The 14152-nt window shown below is 40.9% G+C and overlaps 1 protein-coding gene across 1 annotated transcript in view; it reads left to right on the top strand.

Moving 5' to 3' along the window:
• Positions 1-3346: 3346 nt before the first annotated feature.
• Positions 3347-14152, top strand: part of LOC145398639 (dipeptidase 1-like) — a 57523-nt gene continuing 46717 nt past the window's right edge. Inside the window, exons 1-4 of the mRNA XM_080271443.1 lie at positions 3347-3769; positions 5758-5985; positions 9937-10045; positions 11330-11332. Of these exons, the coding sequence (XP_080127569.1) occupies positions 3347-3769; positions 5758-5985; positions 9937-10045; positions 11330-11332 (763 nt within the window). The remainder of the gene's footprint in view (positions 3770-5757; positions 5986-9936; positions 10046-11329; positions 11333-14152) is intronic.

A 14152-nucleotide genomic window follows, 5' to 3' on the forward strand; every position in this document is an offset into this window, starting at 1 on the left:
TGTGTTTGACAATCTCCAACATAACTCTAAGAAAGCTAATACACCGCCTCAACGCTGGACAAGGTCATGACCAGGTTAATTCACTATTTTTAAGGAACGCCTCAGAGTATTTTTTATGTTATCTTGCCCGTTTTTATAATACGTGCTTTGCTCATTGTTACCTCCCTGGGAATTTACTGAAGGGTACCATCACCCCTGTATTAAAAGATACTAAAAAGAATGTAACAGATTCATCTAACTATCGACCAGTAATGCAGTCATCATGCCTTTTAAAGATTTTTGAATTATTTATTTTAGATATCGTATCCGAGAAGCTCGTTTTAAATTATAGACAGTTTGGTTTTAAATCTGGCTCATCAACCACTGATGCTTGTTTTATTTTAAAAGAAATTATGAAGCGATACTCTAGGTACAAGAGATCAGGCCTAGCCACATTCATTGATTTAAGTAAAGCTTTTGATAGGGTAGACCACTTTATTTTAGGTAAGAAGTTGCTACGGTGTTCTCTGCCAGTTGACGTGGTACTAATGATTCTGCATTACCTAAGAAACCAGCAAGCTAATATTAAATGGCGAGATTCTTTTAGTAATTACTGTTTTATAGAGAAAGGTGTGAGACAAGGAGGAGTTTTGTCACCTTTCTTATTTAATTTTTATATAGACAGCATTATTAATGAGATAACAGACACTGATGTTGGATGCTGCTATGGAGAACTCAGATGCAATATATTAGCTTATGCAGATGACTTAGTACTGCTGGCAGAGACACCTGCAGAAATGGACACTTTATATAGTAAACTTTGTGCCTGTATAGATGAACACTTGCTTACGGTTAACAGGACAAAATCTAAGTGTGTTATTTTTAGTAACAAAGTGGATGAGACAACAGAGAGCATTGAGCTGAACGGTGATACACTGCAGGTAGTAAAGGTTTTTAATTATCTTGGACATAATGTCTGTTTTAATTTTAAAGACAATGACGATATTATTTTTAGACTTAATATTTTTATGCCTCATTTAATAGTATTTTTAGGGATTTTAAAGCCGTTGACAGGGACACATTTGTATTTCTTTTTAAATCTTATTGTTTACCAGACTACGGACTTCCATTATGGAACCATGATTCTTCTTTTAACTCAAAAAATTTTAAAGCTTTTGAGATTGCTTTTAGCAAAGCATTAAAGCGTATATGTGAAGTACCGATGATTGCCAGCAGTCACATCACGGCAGCTGGGTGTAATCAACTGCTGCTCAGGCATCACACTGCACTAGTCCAAGCCAGGTACTGTAAGAGAGTGTTCAGGTTGCTAAACCCTATCTTTAGCATTAATATCCCACTTATCAAGGAGGGATTTTTTATGCAATACCTTTTCAAATACTTCAGAGATGTATATAATGTTAATATTTTTCATGAAGAGCTGGATATTCTGAGATCTCGGATTGACTGGATACAAAGGCACGAGGACAGACGCAATCCTTGTATGTTTTATGGCTATTAGCTTAATTCTAGCATGACTTTTATCCCACATTTTATATGTGTGTGTGTGTGTGTGTGTGTACATGTATGTGTATATGAATGTGTGTGTATATGTATGCATATGTGTGTGTGTGTGTGTGTGTGTGTGTGTATACTGTATATGTATAGTTGTTTTATATAATTTTTTTAGTTTCACTTTTAGTATTGCTTATAATTTAGATTTTTTAGTTTTGGTAACTTTTATGTACAGTCATATGTGGCCTTTTATTATTATTTTATTAGATTTTAACTTTTTTTTTTCATATTTCTTAGTACATGCTTATATAATTGTTTATTTAGTTCTGTAGATTTTCTGTTTTTATAATTTGCAGATATTTATAATGATTTTTTTTATCTTTATATTTTTTGTCTTAGCATTATGGTTTACTTATTTTTATTCTTTCCTGTGTTTTAAAGCTTAATTTGTAATCTTTTTATATCATTAATTATAGTTTGTATTGCCCTAAGAGAGCAGCAGTGATTTGTTATTTTTATGTACAGTATGTGCATGTGAGTGTACTGTATATGTATATGTATTTATACGTATATATGTGAGTATATTGTGTACACTATATAACTTTTTCAGTGATTACCAAATTCCATCTTTCGGAAGGATATGTTATTGTTAAGTATGTTCTGTACTGTACACAGGCCTCTGGAATACCTGGGTTATGTAATATTATGTAATCTGTATATGTACTGTATACTGTATTACGAAATAAAGAAATGATGATGATGATGATGACTACTACTACTACTACTATTACTACTACGACTACTGCTATTACTACTACGACTACTACTACTACTATCATCATCATCATTAGTATTAGTATGAGCAGAAAAACAGACCAAGCACATCTCATAACCCACCCCCGAGTCTGCACCAACACAGGCTATGCAAGTCGTAAAACCTCTTAGATGTTAACTCTCCTTTCTATCTATCTATCTATCTATTGCCAGACGCCTTAATCCCTTATACGGGGTGGCCACAAACAAATCGCCTACACGTCACCCTGTCCCCCGCCATTTCACCAACACATAATACCAGAGTTTAGAATTAGGTATAACTAGCAGTGATGGATGGTGCAGTTTTTTTTTTAGAGTTATTTGTGTGCATAAAAATAGTGGACAGTAGAGTCACATCAGGCAGGGTAGGGCTCATGACTATGAATATTTTTCTGGCGTCCAATTACAGGACTGAATTAATCCGGAAATCCCATTACACCTTCATTACTATTAACGTAACACGCCAATTATGCACATAGCAATCTGTTTTTTTCAGGAATATTACTCCTATTTTAATATAACTCTTCATTTACATACACTGAATAAAGGATTAATTAGGCAGCTTGTGAGTTCTTGATTATGCATTTTCTCTGCAAATCATTAATTTTTTGTTTTATTTCAGAGGGTGTGGAGGCTAAGGAGAGGAGGGGCACCTGTAACAATTCAGGTGATAAAAGAAAATAGCAGTTACAAAATTAAATGAACTACGCTATCTTACTAAAGGTGCAATTACATTCTTGGTGACAAAAAAATGGTGAGAAACTGTGAAAAAGTGATTGTAATGGGAAGCATGAAATGAAATCTTGGGCTGTGAGATACAAAGCAGTAATGGTTGCCTTAAAGTGAAGTTCGTGGTGTTGTATATGGGAGAAAGGTGTACGTGAGTGGATGGTGGTGACGAGGGTAGGCATGCTGATGGTGACAGTGGGTGTATTGATGGTGTCCTTGGGTGTATGTGGGACTGTGGTTGGTGTAAGCATGAGGGAGGCGAGATATAGGAGATAACGTGGCCTGGGAGCGAGAGTGCAGCTGCTGAGGAAGGATGGAGATGCTAACCGGGCGTGGTGGTGTAAGGAGTGGACGTGCCGTGGTTGGCCTGGATGTGGTGAGTCATACACTACCACGGAACTACCGCACCCCATGCTGCCCCTCCACACCCCATGACGACGTGTGTAGCGAGCCAGGATGCACTGCCTGCCAACCTGACCTCTGCTCCGGGCACCCAAGTCTGCACTGCACCACGCCATACCCATACCCTGGCCAGACCTATACCCCCGGGGGATGGGGTGGCTGTATGACCTGTGACCTGGCCGCACCACCCCCCTGCTCCTGCCCTGACCCAAGTTGTGTTGGCACCAGCGTGGCTCCCCCGCCCTGCACCTGTTCCTGCCCACCCAACCCTCGACCACACTCCCCCTGCCCACTGCCTGACCTTCACATGACCAGGGCCGCCTCAGATTGCACGGTCAGTACCAACACTCAACGTCAGTCCTCTTCACTTGCATTACATATTGTCCTAAAACACAGCACAACTACATTTTCCATTCAGCTGGTAATGTAAATTAGAGGATCTGGAAAATTAGCTGCTTAATTAACCAGGGAACCTCAATATACTGTACATTTTTAGATGCGGGAACATCTCTAGGGGTGGCTGCATCCATTTCTCATTCACTAACTTTTCAGAAAAAAAAAAAAAATCCTATATAGAGGCCCTTAAGCTGCCGCATGTGTCTGGTACTTTTATATCAATTCCGCTATTTCTTTTGGGCATAGCAGCAAAAATGTCAAAAGGTGGCTTGTATCGAGGAGTTACTGTAATGTTGGTGTCTGTCCATCCATATGTCTGCCATGCAATCCTGTGTTACGTTATGTTATGTTATGTTAGTAAAGCTGATCCAGTCCCATGCCCTCACCTTTAATGCCGGACTGTGACTGGGTTAATCCCTTTAGGCTGGTGATGCAATTTTCACTCTGTTCTTGTTAATGCCAGCTGGTTTTGTTCAGATTATGAGACTTTCCGAACTAGAGGAGTAAGGTTTGTATATCATTAACATCCTCAGAATAACAGGTCATGTGTAAAATTGATAAAACTAGGTAACAGGTGTCCCAGTAAGGTGTGGAACGTGCAGGAGCGACTATAACATGTTTGAGTCTAGTAACTTTTGATGAAACTTTTTAAATATTTAAATTCACCTCATTCCACTGTAGTTTCACCTTTTGCTTTAGCTGAGGTGACTTGTTTCGTCTTTCCTAAAAATCTAGCAGTCAAATCGTGAACTATGACTCACGACCAGACACATCACCAAACACTGTGGGTAAAAAAAAAAAAAATGTTTGAGCGAGCGAGCAAAACGAGCAAGTGAAGATAATGAAAGTTTGCTCCCCGGGCCTGCAGGTGGGTGGAGGTGAATACTGGGGCAGGTGGATGGAGGTGTATATTGGGTCAGGTGGGTGGAGGTGTATATTGGGGCAGGTGGGTGGAGGTGTATATTGGGGCAGGTGGGTGGAGGTGTATATTGGGGCAGGTGGGTGGAGGTGTATATTCGGACAGGTGGGTGGAGGTGTATATTGGGGCAGGTGGGTGGAGGTGTATATTGGGGCAGGTGGGTGGAGGTGTATACTGGGCAGGTGGGTGGAGGTGTATAGTAGGGCAGGTGGGTGGAGGTGTATATTGGGGCAGGTGGGTGGAGGTGTATATTGGGACAGGTGGATGAAGGTGTATACTGGGGCAGGTGGGTGAAGGTGTATATTGGGTTAGGTAGATGGAGGAGTATATAGGAGCAGGTGGGTGGATGTGTACATTGGGACAGGTGAGTGCAGGTGTATATTGATTTTTTTTCACAATAAGAGAGGCCTCCCTGACTGAAGGAACAAGTAAAGCCTATTCTTCCTTATTCTCTTTTTCTGCGGTGATATCTTTTCATTTTAATCAAGCCACCAGCATACGATTTCATTCAGCAGAGAGAGAGAAACAGACAGACAGACAGACAGATAGAATTCTACTGATGAGGATGTTAATGAAGTCTATCTCTAATTCCCCAGTCCAAAAAGTCTCCTCCTAAGCTTTACTAAAATTATCTGGACATACCAAGAATAAAAATAAAAGATGCCATGATGGTTTACAGGTTCATATTAAATTCCATGAGTGTGTAAGGGTGTTTGTGTTGCTTCAGCTGCCGAAGTTGGTGAGTGTGGAGGATGACCTGGGCACCGCCATAAATAAATATAATAAATAAAAATAAAAGATGCCATGGTTTTTTACAGGTTCATATTAAATTCCATCATTGTGTGAAGATGCTAGCGTTCGTTTCAGCTGCCGAAGTTGGTGAGTGTGGAGGATGACCTGAGCACCGCCATAAATAAATAAAACAAATAAAAATAAAAGATGCCATGGTTTTTTACAGGTTCATATTAAATTCCATCATTATGTGAAGATGTCTGTGTTCGTTTCAGCTGCCGAAGTTGGTGAGTATGGAGGATCACTTGCACACCGCCCTGGGTCACCCTCCAGATGAACATGCCCACGCCATCACCCGCCGCCACCCCTCCACACACGCACACGGCTTCCCTCCCGCAGGATCCCGCCTCAGCAGGAGTTTGGAGGACTTACCCAAGGACATCAAGGAACACATTCTCAAGTGCCAGTGTTCCTGCGACCACCTCGGCTACGGCAACTTCTCGGTCAGTCGCCCTCCACACAATTTGTCTTAAACCATTTCCACCTCTCACGTATGGTCAGTCTCACTCCACCCAGTCCCTTTCTTAAATGGTCAGCACCAAATATATCCCTAAACACATATAAATTGTTCGGCAGTAACGGGAATACATAAAAAAAAAAATAGTACTGAAGGGTTTGATGGAGAATGCTATAACCCTTTCAAAACCACTGATCCTTCCTTCGACTTCATATGGTTTCCCAGTGATGAATAAAATCGTCTTGCATTAGCCACGTTATAAGAGATAAGACGTTAGCTAAGGATCAAGGATTAGCCGAGATCTCGGCAGGTTTAACGGTGGCAGATGGAGTTACCTGGCCATAGAGCAAACCAGGTAGGTCATCAGGAAGGGTTCAACGTTACGAACATCATATGACTGAAGAAAGAATAGTGAGTAAAGGAAGTCACGATGCTGAAGAGGTCAGTGTAGATTTTAGAAGTCTCTTCTAGACATAATAAAGGCTGGTAGTTGTTGTTGTTATTGTTCTTGTTAAGCGCCATTGTACTTTAAAAATAACTAATGTCGGGGTTTAGTGACGGGAGAGACACATGAATTATTTTTTTATGTGTGATGTAAAGGCAGTTACAAACACTCACACACTGACACACACACACACACACACACACACACACACACACACACACACACACACACACACACACACAGATAGATAAATAGTTAGATATATAGATAATGGAAGGTAAGCTGGACTGAATTTATTTCCTAACAAACGAGGGCTAAATTTAGTTGCGTTTATGTTAACCAATACATACACAGTGGCAGGTAAAAGAGTACTGTCACTGGCTTGTACACCTTGAGAATGCCAGGTGAAGGGGAGAACTAGTGTCGTCTTTACCTCCTCATTCCAAGGATATAATTTTGATATTATTCCTGATTCCCTGTCTCATTGTAGACCCTTGTGCAGTGTGGTGCGGTGAGGATCTGTCCCATCTCCCCTTGGGGCTAAGATGCGAATGAATGTGTGTGTGTGTGGATGAGTAAATTGGGAGTGTGTTGTCCTGTCTCGGCTACCTCCTTTTCTTTAGGGGAAGCAGCCTAGGTATATAGATGTAGATAGATTATTCCTGGTACTACCGAATTATTGTATTCACCTTTTGGACTATGCTTTCTTGTGGACAAATTAATGGCGGCTATGTCTGACACCCCCAGTCTGAAAACTCTACTCCTACGTTGAATAATGAGTCTTGGATTGTGACTGAGTACAGAGGAATACAAAAGTCAGCAAACAGCAACAGGCGTAATGGTCTCCCAGGGCTGTTTGTTACGGAGAAGACTGCGACTACGTATCTGATTTCCCGAGATAAAGATAAGGATTGCAAGGTATAAAGCCTCCCCCTCCCCCCGCCCACCATGTCTCAATCAGCTGACCCCTATCATTGAATTCAAGGTTATAGGACATGATAGGTATTGTTCTGCCTGATAATGTGCTGGTTAGGAATTGATTTTGGCCAGTGGGGTATCATAGCAAGACCTGTGTTCCCTAGAAAGGTGCAGGAAGGGATAAAAAAGGTAGGTGACCAAGATGGGTAAGAATAAGGTGATAAAGGGGCGAATCTGACATAAAATACTAGTGTTGTCAGAGGGCAGATAAACATTAGCTACCCTGGTGACATAAAGTACTAAGTGATGTCAGAGGTGATGTCAGAAGTGTTGTCAGAAAGCAGGTAAACTATAGTAGCTCACCTGGTGACATAAAATACTAAGTGATGTCAGAGGTGATGTCAGAAGGCAGATAAATAATAGCTACCGTGGTGACATTAAATACTAAGTGATGTCAAAGGTGATGTCAGTGGTGTTGTCAGAAAGCACATAAATTATAGTAGCTACCCTGGTGACATAAAGTACTAAGTGATGTCAGAGGTGATGTCAGAAGTGTTGTCAGAAAGCAGGTAAACTATAGTAGCTACCCTGGTGACATGATAAACTAAGTGATGTCGGAGGTGATGTCAGTGGTGTTGTCAGAAAGCACATAAGTTATTGTAGCTACCGTGGTGACATAAAATACTAAGTGATGTCAGAGGTGATGTCGGAAGTGTTGTCAGAAGGCAGATAAATAATAGCTACCCTGGTGGCATAAAATACTAAATGATGTCAGAGGTGATGTCAGTGGTGTTGTCAGAAAGCACATAAGTTATTGTAGCTACCGTGGTGACATAAAATGCTAAATGATGTCAGAGGTGATGTCAGGAGACAGGTAAATTATAGTAGCTGCCGTGGTGACATAAAATACTAAGTGATGTCAGAGGTGATGTCAGAAGTGTTGTCAGAAAGCAGGTAAACTATAGTAGCTACCCTGGTGACATAATAAACTAAGTGATGTCAGAGGTGATGTCAGTGGTGTTGTCAGAAAGCACATAAGTTATAGTAGCTACCGTGGTGACAAAATGCTAAGTGATGTCAGAGGTGATGTCAGAAGTGTTGTCAGATGGCAGATAAATTATAGTAGCAACTCTGGTGACAAAATACTAGGTGATGTCAGAAGGCAGGTAAATTATGATCACTACCTTGGTGACAGCAGCAGGGGCCAGATGCAGAGGGACGGCAGGGTGCGAGGATAATAGCTGATATCCCTAATGCGGCGCCCATGCTTTAATTAATCCCTATTACGGTTGGCAAGGCTTAATTAATTATAGCCAGGGACCAGGACGCGAATGGGGCCGACAGATATCACACTGCATTAACAGGAACAGAAGACCGTATAATAAACTAATCACTGGACAATAAACTAATCACAGGACGTCTGCTCTTGTGGTGCTTCTGTCACGACGTTGACTTATTGTAAACACTACTGATCTAAGTCGTTAACAGATTATCTATAGGTTTAATCCTTTGACTTTTGGGATTACTCTCAACCAAAAATGGTCTCTTCGTAGCCTGATTATATTTCACAGGTGTACCAGTAGCAAAAAAAGAATTGCTTGGGATTTTGTCTAAGCTTTTGACTATGCGATTTCTCACAGTTTTAAAGAATCGTTAGGTGTTGCCCTGAATAATATACACAAATGCGCCAACAGCAGAAAAAGGTTAGATCAGACATACGGATATGAAAAAAAAGTGTTTACAGTGGTATGGCGGGTTACAGACAAGGTGGCGAAAATTGTGCCATCTCCGTGTAGACATAAGTTTTTATTTTTTATTTCTTTGTTTATTTTTTTGGGCCAGCACACGTATCCCGGTTTGAAAGGAAGTCGCACATGGGTATTTTTTTTATTGTTTTGCTTTTCCATCCTCTATTCTGTTACTGTAAATAAAAATACACCAGACAAAGACCTCTAATTGGTAGTTCAAAGTTTTCCATCCCTCAGGAGCAAGAGTGTCGTCGTCAACTATTCTTATGCTGTCTAGGAAAGCTTTGAATTAACTCCATGGCACTAGATAGCATGGTCTGTATTCTCCTCAATTGAAGAAGCTCCCTAGCACCTCTTCCTTAACGATTTATTTTTAGATATGGCTGGTTAAGATCGTTTTGCGCGTTATCTGTGCAGAGTATGGCGATATTGGAATGATTTATGTAACACGCAAATGGACAGTAAGGTGTAATAAGGAAAATAAATCGCTTAGGAAAGGGTGATTGGAATTTCACAGGACAATACCTAAAAAGTAAAGGTAGGATTTTTTATTTAACCTTCACCTGTGCACATCATCAGTATTTCTTCAGCTATCTCCATGGAACGGAAATAGGTGAATTAAATGTAGCTAATCTTAAGGCACCAAAAATAATAATTGTTTTAGTGAGATGATTAGAGAGCATCAAAGACCACGGGAAATAATACCTCATTGGTCTGAAGAGATTACAGGAAAATCATCACACTGTTTCTTGCCCAAGCCTCGGATCGAACTCCCGTCCTTCCAGATATCGGATCATTTATCTAACCACTCTGCCCTCCCCCCCAGGCCACCTCCCTGCACCACCTGGCCAGCCTAACCAACGGGTGTTCCTCCATCACCACCAACACCAACAGCCACGAAGATCTGTCTCAGGATTTCAAGCACAAACACAAAGGTAAGGCCGACCCATGAGACCCAGCTTTCCTCCCCCCAGTGCAGCACAAAGGTCAGGTCACAAACGAACAAGGGTCAGTCACACAGAGCACAAAGGTCACTCATACAGAGCATAGATGTCAACCATATGCAACACAAAAATCAAATGCATGCAACACAGGTCAGTCACATCCATGTCTTTAAAGCTGTGACATTTTGTATCATGGTGGCAATATTGTGTCACTTGTGTACTCCCAAACTTTTAAAACCCTTCTCAAACCTGCCGTAATGATATTTTAAATGATAGTCTATGTCATACTAATCATATACATTTGTTGCTTACACTGCCTTGTATGGGTATTTATTTATTTATGGAGTATTTAGCACTTCCCGCTTACATAGCAATTCAAGCAAGCCTTACTAATGCATTATATATAATCACTATGACAGCATAATAATTGTAATATTCTAAGCACCACCAGTAACTTCACTAAATATTTTCAAGTATTAATGCGAGTACAGTTGAAACATGTTAATATACCACTTCATTATACAAGTATCATGGAATTCTTCCCTTTTTACAGTAGATATAGAAGTTTATACTGAGCTCACAAACTGTCTTGAAAATTACATAAAATACGTATAAAATTATCAAAGGTTCTTATATATTGTCACTTTATTTCTCCTGTATATTTTGCACTCCGTTGTCCCTCAGAATAGTGATGTTGCAAAGTTTATCGGAGACACGTATGTTTCCCCAGCGGATGACTGAGGGTGACTGAGGAAGCTTAGGAACCATGGGAAACTCACACAGAGAGTCAGCAGAGACCCGTAGTTGAGGTAGTTTGTCTCATATACCAAATCTACGTCTCTAACCATTTTGACGTGTATGGTAAATGGACCATATCCGCAGCACAGGGGTTAATTCTTGTTATTTTTTAGACTCGTGCTGCTTAGGATACGTATTTAAAACTTAAGGGGCGTGATAATAGTCTCCATTGACTTTTGCGCTATAAGGGGGTCTCCTATACTCAAAATCACCGAACAGCACCAAAAACAAAATGAATATTGCGTCTTTAGACTATAGTGGTTAACATTCTTCGGGTCCTCACTCAGTCCTCAGTCTTTCTTGTAACATTTTTGCTGAATTTAATCATGTGTCGGTGGCAAGAATATTGTTCAAAATTAATACCAAAATTGCCTTAGTACTCTAGCATCTGAGTGATTTATTTTTCAATCCCATTTATTGTTTGGACTCTCTCTTAACCCCTACAAGTATATGATGCATTTTTTCCATAATATTTAGCTGGTTACGAAGGACTTAATTCAGTTCCACTAGTAAGGGGGTTAGGGAAGGCTATAATAATCCAGACAGTCAAGTTCCAAAAGTCTCATGTAAGCTGCGTAATTTCCTATCTACGTAGAACAAAAATAAATAACTGACGTGAAGGAGTCAGGTTGAATTACATTGGCTGGCAGTAACAAAAGGTAAACATTCAAAAGCAGTCAATGTAGCATAAGAATTAGGCGAGAATGTTCCTGTTTGGTACGAGGGTTTTCTCCTGAACTAAATATATTAACGTGATGATAGGTGAATATATAATGTGGAAGTTGTCATCGAAAGGTTGGGATAAAGGGAGATGATTTTTACCCCGTTTGTTGCTGTGGATCCATAGAAAGGTGAATTGTATGGTTGTTCTGCTTTTTTCATTCAGCCTTCACCCTCAGCGCTTAAAAATTATGGTATTGTTTCACCTCACGTGGATCAATATAGCAAACTCAGTCTCATCGTTTCTTTCATTTAATTCCCGTTGACCTCAGACCACTGATTTCAGGTAACATTGAGTCTTAGAGAGTTAAACTTGTAACCATTAACCTCCTCATGGTCGGGGCAACTTTAGTCTGTTCCACCTAAAATCAGAAAGTTTTATTCAGCTTAATTTGAGTCGTGGGAAGGTGAGGGAATTGCCAACATCACTCTAAGGCAGCGTTTCTTAACCTTTTCCAACCTCAGCACCCCCTGTAATAAGGTCTCAGTCCAGCCAGTACCCCTTTACATCTGGTTACTGGGACTACAGTTGCTACACTACTGCAGGGTTAAAGTAAAGTGAAGTGAAGTACAGCCGAAAAGTTTGTTTTATACATTCTCAAAAAAAAAAAAAAAAAAATCAAGGATGCCTATACAAAGCAATACCAATAGAAAGACGATGATGGAGCATTTTCCAGCACCCCCTAAAATTGATTTCAGCACCCCTGGGGGTGCTAGCACCCCAGGTTAAGAAACGCTGCTCTCAGGACTTGTGTACTGTAATTTCTTTCTACCTCCAGACGAATTTATGTTACTTAAGAAACATCCCTTGTGCTTGAAGGAATTGAGGAAAGTCATATTTAATTCCCGAAGCCAGATAAAACGCTCCAGAAATGAAAGGTGATAGGAAGACAAGATTTTAAAGGCGTCTATAGTGAAGAATTAAACCAAAAGCAACAGCAGTATAGTGTGATAGGTATTTTTCAAGGTACGATTCTCTCGGTATTTTTCAAGGTACGACTCTCTCTCTCTCTCTCTCTCTCTCTCTCTCTCTCTCTCTCTCTCTCTCTCTCTCTCTCTCTCTCTCTCTCTCTCTCGTATATACAAAAACACTGCCCATCTCCTTTACACACACACAAGCAAATCCAGAAACACTTCCCATCTCCCTTACACACACACACACACACACACACACACACACACACACACACGCAAATCCAGAAACACTGCCCATCTCCCTCACACACCAATAAAGAGCAGTGAAGGCCATGGAGACAATGCGTAGCGGCGAAGCAGGAAGACAACGCAGGCAGTCCCTTACACACCCTCACACACTGGGCTCATAATCTGGTCGGGGTAAGAAGGAGGGAAATTCAAGCACCTCATCCCTAGCGATTTAGTTTTTTTTAATGCAGTGAAGAAGGAACCATAGGCCAGGAGTCTACAAGATTGCCCCCTCCAAGAAAAAATAATAAGATAACAGAGCCAAATTCAAGACCGTTCATTCCGAGATGCCCGGACATTTGCGCTTTGAAAGACTGGAGATCATAGGCAGTGTGAAATACAGACAGAGACGGTTCCAAATTCACCCCAGTATTTTCACGCAGGCCTTTTATTGTGTATGACAATGTTGTGGTTTATATCACAGAGGAGGATATTAACGTACGGTGTGCAGAAGTAAGTGATTAAGGAAGAGGTGCAAGTGAGCCACCGTAGCTGATGAGATGAGGGTTCCAGAGGTCATCTTGTTTGTTTACGTGGTTTGGTATCGTCTTTTCCTTAGATATCGGTTTGTACCGTACCTCCGCATATGACACATTAATATTCTCTTGTGTTATTTATAAAGTTTATGTAGGAAGAGGAAAGAATGAAGGAAAGAAAGACAGAAGAGGGAGGGTGACTTTACACTCCCTCTTCTGTCTTTCTTTCCTTCATTCTTTCCACTTCCTTCAGCCTGTGGATGACTCTACACTGAGTGACAAGCCAAATGGTTTCCTGTACACCAGGGAAGCATTTACTACGCTGGGTGGTAACCATATAACCAGATTGTGGCGCCTGGTGGTTTTAGTGGGTAATTATTGCGCTCCAATCGGATTGAGCTGGTGAATATTTATATCCAAGGGGTGGTTGGGGTTGATTGTTCATGTAATACCACTCAGGGATGAGTGAGGCTGGTCACTCATCTTAAATGTCGGGACCAACTGCCTAGCCCCGGGCTCCTACGCTCCTCATGGGGCAGCGTAGGATTGGATGATGGATGGATGGAATGTCTTTATTTACCCTTTCAAGCTTGTGACATCTTGAACAATTAACTCAAGCTGCCTCAAAACCATGATAAGCTTTGAGGAGGACCCGTAGCGGAATGAATGAATGCTATATCTAACCTCCCCTATCACAACAAGAAGCGATGCCATGGCACAGCAAACCCGTCCCCGGCAGCCATTTTAGCGTTGACGTATAAACACAACAGGATATCTAGTCAAAGATGTCACACATCAAATTTGGAGTGCACTGGGTAAAAATTGGCCGTTTTATGCACATCTGAAATTTTAGGCCCGACCCACCTGACATTCACCCCCTTACCACTAACTGTGGGGTGAC

Source organism: Coenobita brevimanus, chromosome 46 (genome assembly GCF_032717465.1).
Source record: "Coenobita brevimanus isolate Jiangsu-jjx chromosome 46, ASM3271746v2, whole genome shotgun sequence".
NCBI lineage: Eukaryota > Metazoa > Arthropoda > Malacostraca > Decapoda > Coenobitidae > Coenobita > Coenobita brevimanus.